This window comes from Streptopelia decaocto (assembly GCF_964273445.1).
Source record: "Streptopelia decaocto genome assembly, chromosome: 14".
In the NCBI taxonomy this organism is placed as follows: domain Eukaryota; kingdom Metazoa; phylum Chordata; class Aves; order Columbiformes; family Columbidae; genus Streptopelia; species Streptopelia decaocto.
In genome coordinates, this window is record NC_138669.1 from 5,973,089 (window position 1) to 5,992,636 (window position 19,548).

Consider the following 19,548-nt stretch of genomic DNA (forward strand, 5'->3'; position numbering starts at 1 on the left):
TTGCAGGCTGGGTGGGGTGGAAAGAAGGGATAAAAGCCATTTTGTGGGGCGATATTTCCCCTGTCCCGTAGGCAGGATCATTCAGGGCAGAGGATGAATGCGGTGCCCTGGCAGAGCCTTGCGGCTGCGCCAAACATCTCCAGGGCTGGTCCCTGCCTGGCACAGACTGGGGGGCATAGGGGCTGGCCGCAGATGAGCCAAACCTTGGGGACCACAGCCGACTCCTGTCCACAGGGACAGCAAACCCTCGGCCCCCAAGCTCTCTGTGAGCCACCAGCAGAAATCTGAGCTCATGGCCCCGTGCTGTGAGTGCTCTTAGTGCATTCTGGGGGAAAAAAGCGCAGAAAGGCAACCTGATGCTCCGAGGGGCCCAGCTGCCGGACACGGGCACAGCATTAGAGAGCAGGCAGGAGCGCGGGGCTGACAGGAGGGGGACAGGGGACAGCTGGTGACAAGCTGGTGACAAGGCGTAAATAATTCACAGGCGTGGGGACCCGCGGCAAGGCGGGAGGATCCCAGCCCAGGGCCCCTGCCGGCTGCAGGAGCGGGGCTGGGGTTGGGGTTGTGTGGGAGCCCCCGCCGCCGCGGGAGGTACCGGGGCTCGGCCGCACGGAGCGCCCCATCCTTTTGCCGGCGGCGAGTCCCCGCAGGGCCAGGGCCGAGCCAGGTGCACGGAGTCAGTCCCGGGGTCCCCACCCGGCCGCGCGTGTTCGCGGCAGCCCCCGCCCCGGCGCGGTACCCGCCGACTCGGTCCGTCCCGGGGCGACCGGAGCCCCGGGGGGGCCGGGCTGGGTCCACGGGCAGCGCCCGGGGCGGCCGCCAGGGGGCGTGCTCCCGCCGCGGAACTCACCCGCGCGGCTGCGGGTTCCGCCCGGCGGGGAGAGCGGAGGACCCGGGCGGACTGGGAGGGGAGCCGGAGCGGATCGGGAGCGGAGCGGTACCGGAGCCGGCCCGCCATGGCGCGGGACCCGGCCTTCGTGCTGCGTTACCTGGCCGAGGTGGAGGAGCTGGCCGAGGACGTGCTGGCGGCGCGGCAGCAGGTACGGCCCGGCCTCCAGCGCCCCCGGTAGCCCCCGCGCTCTCCCCGCGCCGGTAGCCCCGACCCCCGCTGTCTCTGTCCCGCTGCAGATCGTGGACCTGGACATGAAGCGGAACCGGAACCGCGAGGCCCTGCGGGCGCTGCAGAAGGACCCGGAGCCCGAGGGTGAGGCCCCGGCCGGGGAACGGCTCCGTGCCCGGGGAAGAGCCGCCCTGACCGGCTCTTTTCCTTCTCCTCCTCCCCAGCCCAGGCCATGGTTTGCTTCGGGGACATGTTCATCGAGCTCCCGAAAGCCAGAACCAAGGAGATGCTGCAGAAGGGTAAGGCCGCTGCGCAAGAGGCTCTGCCTGCACATACCCTGATAAGGTTTTTAGGAAAAGCGCAGAATCATTTAGATGGAAAATACCTTTAAGATCATCAGGTCCAGGCATTAACCAAACACTGCCAAGCCCCCCTCTAAATCACATCCCTGTTGGACTTCGAAGTGCCCAAAACCTCTCACCTGCACTCACAGGCAGATTCTGCCCTGGGAAAGCACATTTGGGCACAAAGGAACGGGGAGCTCAGCCCCAGGGACAGGGGGTCCCTTGAGGAAGAACCTCCTGCTGCCCCCGGGCCTGGGCTCCTGGGCCAAATGTGCTGCGGGAGGTTCTACCCACGCTCCTCACTCCTGTCCTGCTTCTCTCAGACCAGGAGCAGCTGGATGAGGAGATAAACAACCTCCGGAAAGAGCTGCGCGTGAAGGTCAATCGCCTCTACGAAGCTCAAGGTAAACACACCTGTTCTGGAACCTTCTAAGTATCTCGGAGTAAACATCATAAGTTGGGAGGGTCCAGAAGCTCCTGAGTTCTGCATGTTCCTGCAGCCACTTTCCCACTGGCTTTGCAATTTCTTTCCTGCTCCGGTATCGTACGGCTCCTGACGCGGAGCCGTCACCCACCAGCACACTGCACTGAAAGGGGTCCTGTGTCACACCAGGGTGACTGCACATCAGCTTCCAGGGCTGCCCCTGCCCTCCCCCCAGCGCCTCTAGAGTTTAACATCAGCTGCTTCACTTGTTCTGTAGCAAAATCCTGATTTTTCTGTGTGTTCTTTCAGGTAAACCTGAGCTGAAGGGATTTGACCTGAACCCCATGACTGCTGAGGAAATGAAGTTAATCAATCGCATCCTGGAGGGCTGAGGCGGCCGTGCCATTGTCACGGTCACACGTGGAGCTCACACTGCAATAGCTGTAGCTCTTGGGGTGTGCAGGACGTCAGTGTGCCAGCAGCTGCCTGGGTCAGGGACCTGACAGGTGCTGGGAAGCATTTGGCTCCTCAGCTACGACATCGCGGCTTCCTGGGATCACAAACCCTTTCCTGCTCCTCGTTGCAGAGCCGTGGCTGGGACGTGGCGCTGGGCAAATACCCGTGGCTGGGGTGGAGGTGGGATTATTGTTAAATAATAAAATCTGAACAGCGAGGCATTCTTACTCTGTGTGTCCGTTCCTTGTATGCAAGCGCTTCTGGAGTTTGGCTTCAGAGCTGCTTCATTGTGGTGTTGGGAACAGGAGTGGGAGGAACTGGGAATCTGCAGCCCAAGCCCGAGCACACAAGAGGAGCTGTGGTGGCAAAGCAAAGCAAAGCTATACAGCCAAAGCACGTCAGGAATCTCTTTAGCGGCAGGAGGAGGCAGCATCCTTTTAGTCTCACTGGGAAAACACGTTTTGCTGTTAGGCTGGAAGACAAGAGACCACAGAAAGGAGCTTTCAAAACTAGATGAAGGGATAAAATGTATGTATAGTTTGAAAAAGCATCCTGAAGAGGGCTGAGCAGGAATAACCATTGAGCCTGCCTCATAGCAAAAGGACAATTGATTTAACCAGTAGTGGTTTCCTCAAGGGTGTTTACATTCATTTAAGACTTATAAGATTTAAAAATAATAATAATAATAATAATAAATCACAATTAGTAATGGACTACAGAGAGCTTGATTTTTTTTTCCTGTGCTCAGGTCCTGACAAGTCCTTTGTTTTTTGAACTTCTCTAGACATATTTCTGGATAGAATTTAAAAACTTTAAACAGAGCAGTTGTCCTTTCTCCAGCTCTCGAGGCAGCTGACCCGCCTGCGGAACCCAATGCAGAGCGGGGCCTCAGCCCAGCCCTCCCTGCGGAGCATCAGACATGGCCCCAGCGTCCCCCTGGTCCCCATCACCTCCCAGCCACACAGTGATGCCCGATCGAGTTCCGCGCATGCTTCAAATTATGGAGAGTTCCAAAAAACACCCTGTTTCAGACTCCTTAGAACTGAGGTGTGATTGCTTTAAATCTAAAAAGCCAACTGCCATCACCTGATCCAAGTTTTAAAATTCTGTAGCTAAGGCTGCGTACTCTGAATGTACATCTGCCAGCAGCCAGACTGTCCGCTTCAGACTTCAGTTTCAGAGAGAAATTAAAAATAACATGGACTCGCTACCTGAACTGTCATGCCTGCAGCTTTTTCAGAAATTGCATCTCTCCTGGAGGCGAGTGGCAGTTCAGCACCCAGTCCTGGTGCTGGAGCTGCACTTTTACGTAACCCGTGTAGTACAGCCAATGTCTCCATAATGTGACAGCGAGATGATTTTTAGTATCATGGCAACAGGTTTTCTGCTCTGGCACATTCCCACAGTAGCAGCAGCAGGAGGATCGGGTGCCTGCCTTCCCCAAAAGCTTTGTGTGCAGAAGGTGTTTAGCCCCGTTATTTTCTCACACAGTACAGAGCTGAGCTACGTGAGCACAGACAGACAGCTGAGAAGCCAGCATGTGTCAGCCACTGTGAAATATTTCATTGCATCTTATTGCAGCTTCGAAGCTGGGAAATCTTCAGAAGCCGGTGGCCAGTGCCTCGTGCTGAGCCAGCAGTGTCCAGAGAGCCGTGGGAGCTGCCACTGCACGTGATGAGGAAGAGCGAGTGACCTTCATCCACCGTGATCCCTCCCATCCCAAGCTCAGGCTCAGCATCACACTTTCTGCTGTGCAGGAAGATTCTTGAAAAGCTGCTTTGGTTGTTTCTTCCTGTCGTCGTAGCAGCCTGCAAGGGAAACGTGAATGGGGGAGCCACACTCACCCTTCCTTCCTGTAGTGGGGAGGTAACGTCCCACTTCAGGTGAAGTTTTGTTGTGTTTTGTTAGTTGGAAACTACTGCAGAGATCACTGCAGGCACGCTGGGCTGCGTGCTGCAAAATACACTTACAAAACGCGTAAGCCTCTCGGAAGTACAACTTCAGAATCCAGGGTCTACTTCCCAACAATACACAACTAGCTGCAGGAACGCACCCAGCAAACGGTCACCACGGGGACTGCAGAGCGGATTTTGCAATAAAGCTGGCGTATGGAGAACTCTGCTGTGACCTGACACTTCACAAGCAGGACTACGAACAAAACTGTTCCCCACTACACTTACAGGTTTGTTTTCAACAGTGCTGCTGCAGCCTGGTTGCTACAGCCACTTTTGGAAAGGATTTGCTCCTTTTGGTCTCTTGATTCTGCAAAAGCCCGCAGGCCCGTTGTTCTTTTATTCCAAGTGAAAGGTGTGTGCTCGTCTCTCGCTGACATGAGGACAGGTTAAGGCTGTGCACAGGGCCCACCAGTGCAGGACAAGCACACACCTAAACGCACGTTTGCCACGACGTTCTCAATCACCAGAAGTTTCCCCTCTGCTCACAGGCCCATGGTGGCCCACCAGGTCGGAGCCTCGCGTGTGCTTCTCCTTCCCGTCAGCCTGCAACGGCAAACACATGTCCTGAAGCACCCAAGCAGCGACAACTATCTGTGTGCGCCCAGGGATGAAGTCCCAGGCGAGCAGCGGTAAAGCCAGACAGCTGAAAGCAGTGGACATCTTTTTGCCATTAATATCTGAGCTTAGCACAGTCGTGGAGTCAATCACAAGCCAAGCTGCTGGGAGCAGAGCGTCGCAGAAGCACGAGTGTGGGAGCACAATGCAGAAGGAGAGCTCTTGTGCAGCCCCAGCTCTGAGCCAGCCTCATCCCCCACAGCCCCGCGCTGCTTTGTCCTCCTGCTCTGAAGTGCCAGCACGCCCGCTTCCTTTGCTCTGTTTCTGGAAATTCACCATTTAGTCGCTGTGAAGCTCAGAGTATTGCAACCAGTTGCTAAGACAGACATGGACCCAGCCCAGCCATTCCAAGCATTTTAATAAAAACCCCTAGAAGGAAATAAACATCCTTGCCTGCCTACCCTCCATGGTATGAAGTGTGTCTTTGAGTAGATGACACTGGAGTTCAGAGTCTTCCTGGCTCCTGGCAGTGAGGGAAGGTGATACGACAGCTGAGGAGATACAACAACAGTAAATTAGGGAGAAACAGGCACTTTTGCCAACGGTTCATCCAAGAGAAACGCCTGTCCACAAAATCATTACCCTGCTCGCAGGCAGGAGTAAGTGTGAAGTAATAGGAAATCCAACCCCAAACCTCTTTCCCATGCACCGAGCCAAAGAACATTCTGAGCTTATTGCAAAGTTTCTATTCCTGTTCTCGATGGTACTGAAAAAATAAAAAAAATTCCCTTTGGCTTCCAGAAAACGATGCAAGTGAAAACCGAAGTCTAGCAGCAGCGAATGCTGAGGAGAATTCACAGAATGAGTATTAACCCTTTTTCAGTGGCGGAATGTGCTGCCTCCTGGGAACAGTCTCCTAGCACCAGCATTCAGAGAACCCTCCTGCGAGAGCCCAGCAGCGATATCTGAGCACAGTGACGACACCGAGGACTTTCATTGCGATTCATTTGCTTCCTGGCCAACTGAAGTTACTCCAGCTCTTTACGTGAGGCTGCCTAAGCAGTGATGTGGCTTGAGGCTATGAACTGAGTAGATTGTGCAAATTAGAGCTGCCCAGGAGTCCAGCTGAGCTGCATTTGTTTGCCCATTTGAAGTAAACCTGTCCCCAGTGGCACCACACAAAATGTTGGACTAATGGTGGCAGGACACGGGGCTGGAACAGGTCTATCAGCTTCCACATCTTGTTAAAGGGAAGAGTTAAAAACCAAATAGATTAGACAATTGGTAGGAGAGCTCTGTCAACAAAAATCATATCCAAGGGAAATTTCCTTACCTATGGTACCACTTGCACTTTAAGTGATTAAGGCTGAAAGAATAATAATCCTATTTGCTCATCATTTCTGAAGTACTATTTGCTGTTTCTATTTTTCTCAACTCCTGTAATGACAAGCCAGTTGTGCTCTCAGTTTCCTGCTGTTGCAATACTTGGGTTGCATACATAGCAGATAAAATTCTGAGAATTTCTGCTGAACTTTAATGATACATATTTTTCACTTGGCCAGTGAGAAGGGTGCTGTATTTAAAAAGAAAATAATCTAGAGGCAAATTATGTTTTAAAGGGGTTTTGTTGTTCTGTTTTAAACACCCTCAGTTCCTGTGGCATCCTTGTCTCCACAAGGAGCAGGAGGGATCTCTTTCAGTGGGGATCTGCCTTCCAGCCCACGACCACAGACACGGGTCATATCTGGTGCTCACAGCCAAACTGGAGGTTTATCGGTGCAGGGGGCACTGCTGTGGGATACACAAGCAGAGAGGATGCTGACCGTCCATCTTGGGGGAGTGCTGCCACACTTGGGATATGCTGCTACTTGGAGGGGAACATATTCCAGAAATAGCCAGAGTGGCAGAGTTTAGAGTGCTAGAGACTCTACCGCTCAGAGCAGTTTTTGCCACTGCTATTCACTTTCTGAGCACTCTGGAGGCTGTGGATGGAAGCGCTGTGTGTATCAGCACAGAGAACTTGCACTGACCCTGCCACACACTTGGCCATCGGGTCCTGTCCGAGCTGCTGAACCACCCACTTGCAGCCCCGAGACACCCACACAGATGATCTGTTCCCAGCACATGACCACACACTTAGTCCACAGGATTTCTGTCAGTCCTCACCCTGTGGTCTCCACAGCCCAGCAAGAATCCTGAGTAAAATCCCAGAGACCAGGAGGGAGATGCCACCAACCCCACAGTGCAGTTAAACTCTTCAAGCATGACAACCGCACAGCTACAGGGAAAAAGGTCCCCAAGTCCCCATCAGAAGTTCCTGACAGCAATCAATATCTCATCTTCTATCTGGGTATTGCAAAGACTCTCCTCTCCATACAGGCAAGAGAGATTTATAGAAGGGAGCAGCCTACAAAACGGGCAGTTCAACACCATCCTCCATTACTCTCAGGCATTGACCTTCATCTCAGATTCACGAGGAATCTGACATCCCATTTGAAATCTTTTTGCCCCCCGTCCTCTCTTTCTCTCAGTCGCCACCTCCTGAGAGAGGAAGCTTAACAGTGACAGTCATGTCCAGCGATGTTAACCTTGTACTGCTGAGGTCTTTAGAGCAAAGGGCTGAGCTATGAGATATCTATATCTCAGAAGAGAGCTAACCAGAAAGTTATTAGGTTTAAAGTCAGAAAGATCAGCCTTATAGATCCCTGACCTTCCTGGGATCGTCACCATGCACAGCCTTTTACACTGACACCTCTGTGAGGTGAACACCTGGAATGAAGTGGAGACTAGGATCAAAGACACTGAACAAGGAAACACGGAACTCTCACTCTGAACAGTCCTCTTCTGCCCTAGTGCCCATTAATTCTCTTCCCTGTTTGTAATCACACGCTTCAGCCACCTGAGCTTAAAACCAACACTGTGCAATGATAAAAATTACAGGAAAAAAATTAAAAATCAGAAGTAATCACAAGTGGTATCTGGAAAATAAAAGAATGACTGCCCTGAGCTAGCACTGCACGTCCCGGCTGGCACAAAGCTCTTCACATCAGCCTCTCTCCACCCCTCAGCTTGCTGTACCTGCCCTCTGGAAAGGCTTTTCATCATTCAGAGCAAGCACAAACTCCACTGAACTTTCACGGGGAGAAGTGATGGATTTTCCTGTCTCCTAAGCCATCAAATTGAGGTGGGATACCTTTTGGGAAGATGTGTTAATCAAATGAAAGCCATCAAACTCAATCCAGCAGCAAGCGTTGACACGTAGGAAATCAAATAGTTCTCTGCCATGAATCACCCTGTCCTTACGTTCTGTGACGCTGAGGAAGAGGAAAGGCTGCCAACGTTCAACCGCTGACAATGAAACCAGGACTGACATTTCAGCTTCGGATCTGGCTGATTTGTCAAACTGACATTTCCAGTGGTCTGGTGACACCAGTTTTTCCAATGAAAAAAGACAGGAGAGAGACAGGGTGACAGCAGCAGCGACAGGACAGCCAAATCCTACGGGTGTCTGCAGGAGTCAGAAGTGACAAGGTTCATCTGATGCACCTAATACCAACCAGTAGAATCATACAGTCCTTTTCTTACACAGGCAGGATACAACCATCACCTCTGCTATTCGGAGTAAATCGTGTATTAGAAAAGCGAGCAAATCCACCTGTGTATAACCAGGCCTTCAGCAGGGTGTACCAAGAGAAGAGGAAAGGAGCAGCTGGGCCTTAAGGCGAGGAAATCCATTTCTGGTGTAATAATGGTGGTTTGCACTTATACAGATGTCACTAGAACATAAGCTCTCAAGTCAAAATTTCAACCTATGAAGCACAGAGAAATGTACAATATAACCCAGTTGCTGACACCGCTGCCTAGTGTTAGAGCTCCTGAAGAACAGAAGTTTATACACAAACATGCAGACAAAGTGTAAGAAGTCAGACCCCAGATAAAGGGTTCAGCAGGACAGACTGACAGCAGTAACGTGAAGTTTATTTTTACGTGTCTGCAAGGTCAGCCACAAACATTTAAGTTGTTGGTATAATCTAAGTAACCACAGACTTTTCATACATCCTTGTTTACTACATTCTTGTTATTTACCATGTTAATTGAGGTTGTGGGCATAAAATCAGCTTAATAGAAGGGTTTTTGTTGCCAATTAACACATTCCCATTTGTAGAGTCAGATAATCACTAGCTGCTATCCTCCTGGCTGTAATTCTCATGTTAGTTTGCATAATTACCCCCGTTCTCTTCTCACAAGCGTGTCCTTACCGATGGGCCTGACTCAGGCGAAGGCGAATCCTCCTGTCCCAGCCTCCTGGCCAGACCTGCTGCACAAAGCACCGTGACTGCTCACTCGTGGATGGGTGTATTTTCAGTTACGCACCGTGGCACAATACTCACGATGTTAAACGTCCTGAATCACCTGGCAGAAGCAAGGCGTTTCTCAGCATCATGTTGTGCCACTGTAATTTCTAAATGAAACACAATTTTTCCTTGGTTCCCCCAGACACCGGCTGAAATGGAAGCTCAGCACAGCTCCAGGTACACACAGGTCTGTGGGGACAAACGTGACTCGGAGCACAGGGCTGCCCTTCAGGTCTCTAACTGCAGAGCAGAGAGAAGCTCATGCCAACACAACCCACCCCAACTCGCTCTCAAGGCTCCTCGTGGAACCTCCAGTAATGTCTTCATGTTCTCAGGATAAAAACCCACTCAGTAAATTGACTGTGTGTACAGGGGCCAACATCTAATGTAGTGGGACTTCCCTCAAAGCAAACAGGTGTTTTCACAGCTCCAGCTTTTGGGGTTGCCCTGGAACCCTGCTTAATCAGAAGGCAAGTCACCCAGCTGCCCTGAAAACACACACACATGCACACGCACCCCTTCTTGCACATCTGCAGCTGAACTAAAACATTTCAGAGCATGACCAAGGCCATGACCCCACAGCAGGAACACCTGGGAGCACAATCTGTTCCTCCACACAAGAACTCTGCACTTCAGACCTTCACCACGGGGTTATCTTTGGCCATATAATTAAACAGAGTTGTCTTTCGAGTGCTGAAATAAATGGTGAGCCAAGAGGAGTTTTGGCAGCACGTGCTGAGCAGACAGCGGTCAGGGCCCTGCTGCTCCCAACACCTCGCTCTGCCGCTCCTTCCTGGGATTTCCTGTGTATTTTCCTCTTTTCCGCAGAACAAATCATCCATCTATCTTGGTCTCGATTTCCTTGGCAGAGCACATACTTACCAGTTCCATAACAAAAGTGATGCCAGGATTCTTGTGAAATTCTTCCACAAATGGTACTCTGAAGGCAGTTTGAAGGTCTTTGGAACAAAGACACATTTTGTTGCCCGAGACTTTCCTGCTTCTCTTTCTAATGGCTTCCAAAAACCTCTCCATATTCTTTGCTAAGCAGTTCTTCTGACTCAGCTGGGTAAAAAAGAAATATAAGGTTCAGCTCAACAAATGCTCCCACAGTCTGACTCACTTTAATTGCCCTTGAGAAGTTTCTGGGGATCAACTGCACCACATACTCTGAGGAGAAAAAGAAAAAATATGGATACCATTGAGAACTGCTGTTTCTTTGTGGAGAAGGCTCAATTTTTATCTTCTGTACCTCTGCATGAGCACAGCAAGCTAGAGCACAGCAAGCTAGAGCACAGCAAGCTAGAGCACAGCAAGCTAGAGCACAGCAGGCTGTACAAACCACGTTCTACCATTTCTCCCGCAGCATTCCCGTGCAGCCAGCACACCCCTCCGGGACAGGCAGCACTGCCCACGTCAGCGGGCAGCCGCTCCAGACCTAGATTTAAGCCTGCGCCTGGGCCTGGGTTTAAGCCCGGTCCTGCGCCCGTCCCCATGGCAACCGCGCCGCTGTGCAGCAGGGGGCGCTGGCGGGACCGGAACCCCGGGACTCCCGACCCGATCCCCCCCGTGTGTTCCCCCCTAGTGTGTTCCCTCGGCGTGTCCTCCTCCTGTGTGCCCCCCCCGCCCCGTGTGTCCCTCTCCGGTGTGTCCCCTCGGTGTGTTCCCTCGGTCCGCAGCCCCCCTTCCCGGGCCTGACCCCCCGGAGCCTCAGCTCGGTCACCTCAGCCCCTCTCTGGTCTGCGTCCCCACCGTGTCCTGCCCCTTCCAGTCCCCTCGGTCCCACTCTCTGCATTCCTAACCCCCCACGCCCCATGTCCCCCCATCCCCTCTCATCCCGCTCTATGCCCCCACGTCCCCTACCCTGTATCCCCCCGTGTCCCCAAGTCCCCCTCCTCGTGTCCCTCCACCCCGCACCCCGGGTCCCCCACCCCACGTGAGTTCGCAGTGTGGCACTCCACAGGGCACAGGACAGAGGTCCCCCTAACCCCTGGCTCTGTCCCTGCCGCCATCCCGCTGCTGGGCAGGGATGGGGACCAGCATCTCCCCAGTCCCAGTAAACCCAGTAAGGTGCACACGGCTGCTGGGGCTGGTAGCAGCAAAGTAAGTCTAAAACCTCCTAAAATCCGGCCCAACACATCACTCTGGGGTGCAGGGCGCAGGCTGGGTGATGGGTGACAGGCAGCTCAACCGCCGGACCCCCGCTGGCACTGTCCGACCCAGCTGCCCCGGGACACTCGCACAGACCCCAGGCAGGGCGGTGACTGCTGCCTGCTGCGGGCAGCCCGAGCTGTGCAGGGCCGGGGTCTGGCACACCCTTCGGTGGGAACAGGCAGGGGTGGGCATGTAACCGGCCGTTTCACTGCGTGGCCGCACAGACCTTCCTTGATGGAGCGGGACAAAGGTTTTGTTCTTCTCCCAACACTGCGGCCTTGTGCGGTGGCGACAGGCAGCGGTGACAGGCAGCAGCCGGCGCGGCCCCGCACTCCCACGCCAGGCACAGGGGGGAGTTTCTCCTCCTTTGTCTGCGCCCGGCGAGCTCAGCAGCCGCAGCCGGGGAGCGGCCTGGGCAGGACGGCGGCCGGGGTCCCCTCTGCCCCGGCACAGCCGCCACTGGCTCGGACTCGCTGGGGACAAACCCACCCGCCGCGAGCAGCCATCCCGGGGGGGCCAAGCTCTTCATGACAGAAACCCAACCAGGAAGTGTCTGGAGCAGGAACAGCGGCTGCGCCTGGGGACAGGGAGGACGGCGACACCGGGAACAAGGACACCCGCAGCCCGTCCCCCCCGCAGTGCCCGCTGCCGGCCATGGGGAACGGCATGACCCAGGTAACGGGGACGCCGGGGCGGCTGCTCGGTGGGACAACCATGCTGGGGCGGCTTGTCCCAGCGCTGGTTCTGCTGTGCTGGGCAGCGTTTCACCTGCCAGCCCCGGCCCCAGCACAGGGCTCGGCTGCAGGCAGCTTGCCGAGCAGAGGAGCAGGCAGGGACGCTGTGCCAGCCCGGAGCTCATCCTCACAGCCCCCACGGCTTGCAGGGGGACAGCGGTGACAGCAAGCCCCTCCGAGGGAGGGTGGAACCTTTCCCAGTGCTTTAAAACCAAGGCACCAGCTCCCGAGCACTTGCCAGGAGCCCCGTGTGACCCCCAGGCAGGGGACAGGTGCTATTTTATGGTTGTTTAGGCTTCCCCTTGTCACAGGTGAACAGAGACACCTTCTCCTTGCAAGAATCTCCATCTCCTAAGCTTTAAACAGCCCTCTCCAGTCCCAGAACTGCTCATACCTGGGGAGGCAGCAGTGCTGCGGACAGGCTGTACTGCCTCAGTTTCTCCAGCAATGAGGGGTTAGAAGGGTGTTGGGGACAAGAAAGTGCATGGCTCAGTGTCCTGCCCTTGGGAGCTGCCCTTGCTAATTGACGCTCTCCCACCAGCTCATTTCAGTGCCACAGCTGCAAGTTAAAGGTGCCCTGGCAATAGAAAATTGATGTAAAATCTTAGGAGTCATAAAATAAGCTCTCTTTAAGCTGTTCAACCAGGATGAGATAAGTGCAAGCCAGCTGTGCTGGTGGAAATCACCTCTGCCTGCCCAGGTCCCAGGCACCAGGCAGCGCAGGGAGGGGAACTGGCTGCACATGGGGGTGAACAGCCTGGGGAGCCTCACTGCCCAGGCTGGGAGACAGGGGGAATATAAAATAGCTCCAGGTAAGATGAGATACAAGGTGTCCTGCTTCTGCAACCGCAGAGCAATTAACAGAGGCATTGCCAAGTAATTATCTTTTCATCAGGAAAATAAGATGAAGACACAGTGCCCAGAGCAATCTGTTCCTCAGCTGTGAGAAATGGGCTCCCGGCAGCGCAGAGGGAGGGGAGCAGAGCTGGGGGGGACACCCCCATGTTCCCCCCAGGCTTCTCCATGCCTATTGCTTCCCCATCCCTCGGACAGCAGGACTTCTGCAGGCCACGGGTACAGTCCAAGGCTATATGGAGGCGTATGCAGCTTGCTGAGCTCAGATAAAAAGCCTCAACAAAGCGTTTATTGATAATAAGCAAGAGAAGCAATAAAAAAAAGCCGTGGCTGACTCCCAGCGCCTGCGAGGGTACAGCATTGCACAGGTTGGGGTACCAGGGCTGTAGCTGGATGCCGGAGCAGCAGCAGCACCCAGGATCACTGGTGCTGGCACCGCTGTGGCCCCAGGGCTGCAGGGCTGGTGGTGGTCACGTTGATGGCACAAATTTGGCATTTCTGACCAAGGTGACTGTTTCCCATGGGGGGCTCGGTGCAGTGGGCACCATGGTATGAGGTCACTGCTCACTCTGCCCTTTCTCCTTGTGTCCCACAGATCCTGCCTGGCCTTTACCTCGGGAATTTCATCGGTAAGCGGAGCTGTGCCACTGCAGAGATATCCTCCTGCTGGGGAGCTGGGTTTGGTGCCACAGGGCACTGCCTGCCTGCACACCCTGGCAGCATCTCCTGCCGGTGCTGCCCTCAGGTGGGCTCTGTTGGGGCTCAGCAATGGGTGCTCAGCTTCTCCAGGGCTGGTCCAGCCCTGTGTGTGGACTCAGGGGTGGTGTGTGAGCACATGGTCCCTCATCTTCTAACTAGTGGGTAAGAGCTGGTCTCTCACCTGTTCTGCTCCCCATCATTCCAGTTTATGTGAGCCCAGCTCAGGACATCCCTTGCCTGGCAGAGCCTCTTCCCCTGCCTGTCCTCAGCTGCCCCTGAGAGGGGGGAGTGTGGGGAGCTCAGTCCCAAGCAGATGCAGGTGCTGAGCCTTCCAGCTGGGTACCATGGGCAGAGATGGTGAAGAGTGGGGGCTAACTCAGGCTGCATTCTCCTGTGCCAGGGTTTCCTCGGCTGCAGTGAGCAATTTTCCTGTGCATACTCCCCAGCACACTTCCTTGTGCCACGTTCGTTAAAATTCACATCATGCCATGAGCACGTTGCAGTCTAGATTTCTGAGCCAAGGTTTTACATCACATGAAAGTTCAGAAGCCCAAAGCAATGAGACGGGAAAATGTTAGTCCCCCTCTCCAGCAGCTCGTGCAGCATCTGCTCATTGTGGTGTGAAAGGGAGACGGCAACGTAGCTGCTGAGCCAGCGCGATGAGTGCGGTCCTCCCGCAATGTAACAACCCCTGTGCTGGACCGGTGAGCAGGATCACAGCCAGGGATGCCGAAGCATTAGTGAGGAGCAGGTCGTTGCCCCAGACAGCTGAGGGTACGCGACTCTGTGTGCAGCTGCAGAGAGGACACACACACGGTGCTGCGAGTTGCTGCTTAGGTGTTTTCTGCAGCTCCCTCGGGTGATAAAGCTGAGCTCAGACAGACTGAACCAAACTCAGGGTTGACACAAACTGCTGCAGCTCCGCTTCTGTAGTTCACAAGATCAAGCAGATCCCTCAGGCTGCAGCAAGTCGCATTGCTCTGTGTGTGTTTGCACAGGGGAGGTGCTGTCCCCAGGCTGGGGACAAGCACAGGTGGGCGGGCAGCTGCCTGCTTGCCAAGGAGGGAGTTTTTCCGTGCAGATGTGAATTCTCACCCCAGCACAAGCAGCAAGGTCAAGACCCATCGGAGGGAGGTCTCTGGTTTGGTATCATGGGTTTGCATTCCAGATTTCCAGGGTGTGTTTGTGTATTTGCCTGTGGCACATAGGGGAGGTGATGCAGCCGATCTCTGGAGCAAGGCTTCACTGGGCTGGGAGCACGGCAGATGTGCCTGTGGGAAGAGTAAGAAACAAATACGCACTAATATATAGTTTTGTCCTTTAGATGCCAAAGACCTGGAACAGCTGAGCCGGAACAAGATCACCCACATCATTTCAATCCATGAATCTCCCCAGCCCTTGCTGCAGGTAGGATCCCATACCCAACACCACCGTGTAGATCTCTGTAGCTCCTTCCAGGCTGCAGCGTTTTCCTTCCCCCTTTGAGCATCCCACAGCACATCCACCTCTCCTCGGTCAGTGGTCCCAGAGGAGCTGCGCAGCCCCTCCAGCATGGGAAACTGGCCATACCGTTATTATAACCCGGCCTTGAACGCTAATGGGAAACAATTTCCAGTCTCATCTTGTTTCCCATCCCCTCCCACAGCCGCCTGTCCCCCAGTGCCCCCCCCACCCAGTCAGAGAGCAGCACTGTCCCCACCCAGGGACACACTGTGTTAGGGGGTGAAGACACTGCCAGACCAGCTGTGAGCACCCACAGCATCCCCACAATAGCGCCCAAGTATCTCCTCTTCATTTGTGTCTTCCAGGACATCACCTACCTCCGCATCCCCCTGCCTGACACCCCTGAGGCCAACATGTGAGTACCAGGGGATGCTGGGGGCACACAGGAGGGCTGGGGTGTGCAAGGCAATCAAGGGGGAGGGCTTGGGGCACCCCTAGACCTTGAGGTGCTGCCTCCAGCTCCTCAAGTGCAGAGACCTGTAGGCTGGAGGCACGATGCCCCATGCTGCGGACAACCTCTGGAGTCCGAGAGCATCTCAGCTCAGGTCTCAGCAACTGCACAAGCAGTTTATGTTAGTGCTTCTTCCTCAAACATGCAATGCTGTGCTGCCTGCAACCTAAAAATCCTGTTCCACCCATGAAGTCCTTATTCTGGTTTATTTCTTCTGCTAGCAAGAGGCACTTCAAGGAATGCATCAGTTTTATCCACCAGTGTCGCCTGCACGGAGGGAACTGCCTCGTCCACTGGTAACACTTATTACACTTATTTCTCAGTGTCCAACGCCATGTCCCCCCAGGACAGTGGAGAAAAAAAGACCCAGCCCCTTGTCTCTTGTTTTGGCAGATCAAAGCCAGCCTGGGTCAGAGGGCTCCGTGCCCACGGATTCACCCTCGGCTGTGGCTTGTGTCTCAAACCAAGTGGGATCCCGGCAGCCCTGGGGACGGGGCAGCTTTTCACTGCTGCTGGGCGAGCGGGAAGAGGGGGGTTTGGGGCCGGCAGCCAGGCAGAGCCGCTGCTCTCGCTACCCTGGGAAGGAGTGGGTATTTATAGGCACTGACAGAGAGGACCTTGGAAAGGCTCAGGCCTCCTGGAGAGTCAGTTCTCAGAGAAGAGGAACCGAAATAGCTGAAGCACGAGGGTGGAGGAAGGGGCGAGCGCGGGGTCAGGTTGTGCTGCTGTCAGCAGCTCTTCTGCCCTTTCCCTTGCCAGCCTGGCCGGCATCTCCCGCAGCACCACAGTGGTCATTGCCTATGTCATGGCCGTCACGGAGCTGAGCTGCCAGGACGCGCTGGACGCCATCCGCGCCGTCCGGCCTGTCGCCAACCCCAACCCCGGCTTCAGACAGCAGCTGGCTGAGTTCGACGGGAGTGCAGCCCGCAAGGTGGGACCAGCCCCCGGAGCTGCCGGGGGAAACAGGGTGCTGCCCCGCTACCCTTGCTTGGACCTGCCCTTGGAAACAGGCACCTTAGTTTGCTTCTTCCTCCTTCCCCAGGTCCGCAGGCACCTGAAGCAGAGATATGGGACATCACCTTTCAACGATGAGGAAGAAATCAAGGCCCTGCTGCCCGCAGGGAGAGGAGGAGCATCCAGGACAGAGGGAGCTCTGCAAGGACTGGTCCCAAGAGCCAGGGACATCAGGAGCACGACTCCCTTCCTGCTGCGGGTGAAGAGGACATTCTCCTGCATCCCAGCTTGTCTGAAGTGACACCGGCCAAGGGAGAGCAGCAAGAATCACCCAACAGCCTGGGAGAGATGGAGGAGCCACGGCGCAGCGGGCCAGGGGAGCACTGCACAGGGGAGCTGCGGCAAGCCCAGCTCCTTCCTCTCTTCTGTGGTGCGAGCGTGCCATCCTCCGTCCCGGCTCTTGTCTGTCAGGGTGGGATCCACACGCACTGCTGCGCTCTGCAGCACTCGCTGGGCTCAGCCTCTTCGTGTCTGGCGTATTTGGGATACCCAGTGACACCCCTCAGGTCACCGTGGGCTCTGGCTCGGGGCAGAGCGGCACAGGGGGGTTCTCTTCTGCCACAGAGCCAGCACCCAGGAGATGCCAGCAGCAGCTTTAGCACTTGGGTAGCCACTGCACAGGCCTCAGGATGCGCAGGAGAGACGGTTTTCCCACCAGCAGCACCAGCTCGTGGCACAGAGGCAGCTGCGGAGCAAGGGGGTGCAGGGGCAGATGATGCGGCTGCACCAGCTCCCAGCAAGGGCCCAGCTCCAGCCCGGCCAAGCGTAAGCACTGAGCAGCACTGTAGCTTTAGAAGCCCATCACACCCTGTTCCCATCCACCCCAGGGCACAATCTTTAAAAGGTGGGAACTAAGCATTTAACCTGGCCAGACCTCACTAAAGCAGAGCCTTAAGCCATTTTGCTGAAAGACTTTCTACATACCCCCAGTAATAAACACCTCTTGTCCACCATGCCTGGGGCACAGCCTGACTCCCTGTGACGGCCAGATCAGAAGCGGGACAGGGTGACACTGAGGAGGACAGTCCCAACATGGCACAGATCTGGGGGCTGCTGCTGGCAGCTCTCTGCAGCCCAGGGAGCAGGAGGGAAGGAGCACAGTGGGCTGGGGACAGTGGCACATATGGAGAGGGACCACCCTGCTGCCTACGGTGAAGGTTACAAGAAAGGCCAGAAGCCTGGTTGACACAGTAGGGCTCCCCACAGGGACAGAGTCTGCTCCAGGAGAGGCTGGGAAGACAAGGCTCACTATTTGGCAGCCCTATTACCCCCTATAGCTCACTGTCTGGCAGCCCCATAGCCCCCCAAGGCTCACTATTTGGCAGCCCCATTGCCCCCAAGGCTCACTATCTGGCAGCCCCATTGCCCCCCAAGGCTCACTATCTGGCAGCCCCATTGCCCCCCAAGGCTCACTATCTGGCAGCCCCATTGCCCCCCAAGGCTCACTATCTGGCAGCCCCATTGCCCCCCAAGGCTCACTATCTGGCAGCCCCATAGCCCCCCAAGGCTCACTATCTGGCAGCCCCATAGCCCCCCAAGGCTCACTATCTGGCAGCCCCATAGCCCCCCAAGGCTCACTATCTGGCAGCCCCATAGCCCCCCAAGGCTCACTATCTGGCAGCCCCATAGCCCCCCAAGGCTCACTATTTGGCAGCCCCATAGCCCCCCAAGGCTCACTATTTGGCAGCCCCATAGCCCCCCAAGGCTCACTGTCTGGCAGCCCCATAGCCCCCCAAGGCTCACTGTCTGGCAGCCCCATAGCCCCCCAAGGCTCACTATCTGGCAGCCCCATAGCCCCCCAAGGCACCTATGTGGGTCAGTAGGAGTCTGTACCATCCAGAAGGGTCCGTAGGGATCTATAGGGGCTGTGTGGGGCCCTATGTGGTCTATAGGGTCCCAGGGGGCGGGGCAGAGCTGCTCGGGGAGCCGAGGAGGCTCCGCCCCTGGTGACAAATGGGCGTGACCGATCAAGGGGGAGAAACTCCCCAGGAAGAGACCCACAGGATGAGACGGGCAGGAGAGAGACACAGGGAGACACCCACAGAAAGACCCACGGGGACCTGCAGACACCCCGACCCGGCCACCCCACGGGGACACCTGCCCAGTGAGACCCCGTCTCCCACCCACGATCCCCCCCTCTCCTGTAGCCTGTTTCACCACAGCCTCAGCACTCACCAGGTCTGGAAGCACCTGCAGGAGTCCAGGAGCCTGCAGGCACTAGGAACAATGGCAGCCTGACCCCAACTCCTCCCCAGCCCTGTCCTATTTACACCTTTCCCTGGGGCAGTCCCAGGTGTGGAAGATGCTGGGGCTGCCCAGCTGGGTCATCAGCATTTCCCCTGCAGGGAGCCAGAGCAAATTTCTGTGGTCCCCCCTATCCCTGCCACCCCTGGGCAGAGGTGTTTACATCCAGAGTTTTTCTGTTCACATTGTAAACCCATGGCAAGGCCATACACAGGGCAACGGTATCTCCAGCCCAGCTCTACAGCACTGCAAAATCTATTTATTTTGGCAGATCCATTTTGCACAACTTGAAAAACCTGGGTGAGTGCAGGGTTAGCTGTGGGTTAATGTTTTACTCCTTTTGAAGCACGTTTTGGCATAAAAAGTTTAAGGGTTAAGCCGCTTTGCCTTCCCCATGCAGGGAGCAGCACAGCAGGGAAACAGCTCCTGAGCATCTTCGCTGATGCCAGGTAATTAGATCCCATGGGTCCTATGCGTCACCACATGGCTGTCACACCAGATGAAATCCCCTGCTGAAAAAGGCTTATCCTGTCGGGCTGGGGCTGGCGAACAAGCCAGTGGCTACGATTATCTCCCAGCCTTGGCTGTAATCTGTGCAAACCCTTGAGAGTTGCTGTGCAATGACCCCTCACCACCGTACGATTCCCGAGGCTGAATGGGGACATGCGGATCTTCCTCAAAGGGTCGGTCCGTCCTGGGCCCTTTTCCTGGAATGCGGCCCCTGACCTGCCCAGACTTGGGGCGA

At 55.4% G+C, this 19,548-nt stretch overlaps 3 protein-coding genes across 4 annotated transcripts; 2 read left to right on the plus strand and 1 right to left on the minus strand.

Annotated features, from left to right (window-relative positions):
• Positions 1–871: 871 nt before the first annotated feature.
• On the plus strand, positions 872–2,505 carry PDRG1 (p53 and DNA damage regulated 1). The gene is made up of 5 exons (XM_082065374.1): positions 872–1,040; positions 1,129–1,204; positions 1,285–1,359; positions 1,728–1,808; positions 2,138–2,505. The coding sequence occupies exons 1-5, from the start codon at positions 957–959 to the stop codon at positions 2,218–2,220; spliced, it is 399 nt and encodes a 132-aa protein (XP_081921500.1). The 5' UTR covers positions 872–956; the 3' UTR covers positions 2,221–2,505.
• Positions 2,506–2,951: 446 nt separating this feature from the next.
• TTLL9 (tubulin tyrosine ligase like 9) lies at positions 2,952–11,161 on the minus strand (the record flags this gene model as incomplete). The annotated part of the gene is given in 9 exon segments (XM_082065778.1): positions 2,952–4,092; positions 4,255–4,782; positions 5,248–5,345; positions 5,437–5,490; positions 8,402–8,465; positions 10,032–10,081; positions 10,084–10,168; positions 10,170–10,214; positions 11,138–11,161. Coding segments are annotated over 8 exon segments (507 nt in total). The 3' UTR covers positions 2,952–4,092; positions 4,255–4,695.
• Positions 11,162–11,618: 457 nt separating this feature from the next.
• On the plus strand, positions 11,619–17,501 carry DUSP15 (dual specificity phosphatase 15). Of its 2 annotated transcripts, none has more exons than XM_082065393.1 (7): positions 11,619–11,978; positions 13,488–13,521; positions 14,916–14,998; positions 15,400–15,449; positions 15,767–15,841; positions 16,305–16,476; positions 16,588–17,501. In XM_082065393.1, exons 1-7 carry the CDS (start codon positions 11,958–11,960, stop codon positions 16,798–16,800), a joined length of 648 nt encoding a protein of 215 aa, XP_081921519.1. In that variant the 5' UTR covers positions 11,619–11,957; the 3' UTR covers positions 16,801–17,501. The 2 variants fall into 2 exon arrangements, with proteins under 2 accessions (XP_081921519.1, XP_081921518.1); XM_082065392.1 differs by lacking the exon at positions 11,619–11,978 and adding an exon at positions 13,004–13,111.
• The last annotated feature ends 2,047 nt before the right edge of the window (positions 17,502–19,548 follow it).

Coding starts and splice junctions, on each gene's coding strand:
- PDRG1 (XM_082065374.1), top strand. CDS start 957: ATGGCGCGGGACCCGGCCTTCGTGCTGCGTTACCTGGCCGAGGTGGAG. Junction 1,041..1,128: donor TGCTGGCGGCGCGGCAGCAG/GTACGGCCCGGC, acceptor GTCCCGCTGCAG/ATCGTGGACCTGGACATGAA. Junction 1,360..1,727: donor CAAGGAGATGCTGCAGAAGG/GTAAGGCCGCTG, acceptor TGCTTCTCTCAG/ACCAGGAGCAGCTGGATGAG.
- DUSP15 (XM_082065392.1), top strand. CDS start 13,040: ATGTTCCCCCCAGGCTTCTCCATGCCTATTGCTTCCCCATCCCTCGGA. Junction 13,112..13,487: donor AGGACTTCTGCAGGCCACGG/GTACAGTCCAAG, acceptor TGTGTCCCACAG/ATCCTGCCTGGCCTTTACCT. Junction 15,450..15,766: donor GACACCCCTGAGGCCAACAT/GTGAGTACCAGG, acceptor TTCTTCTGCTAG/CAAGAGGCACTTCAAGGAAT.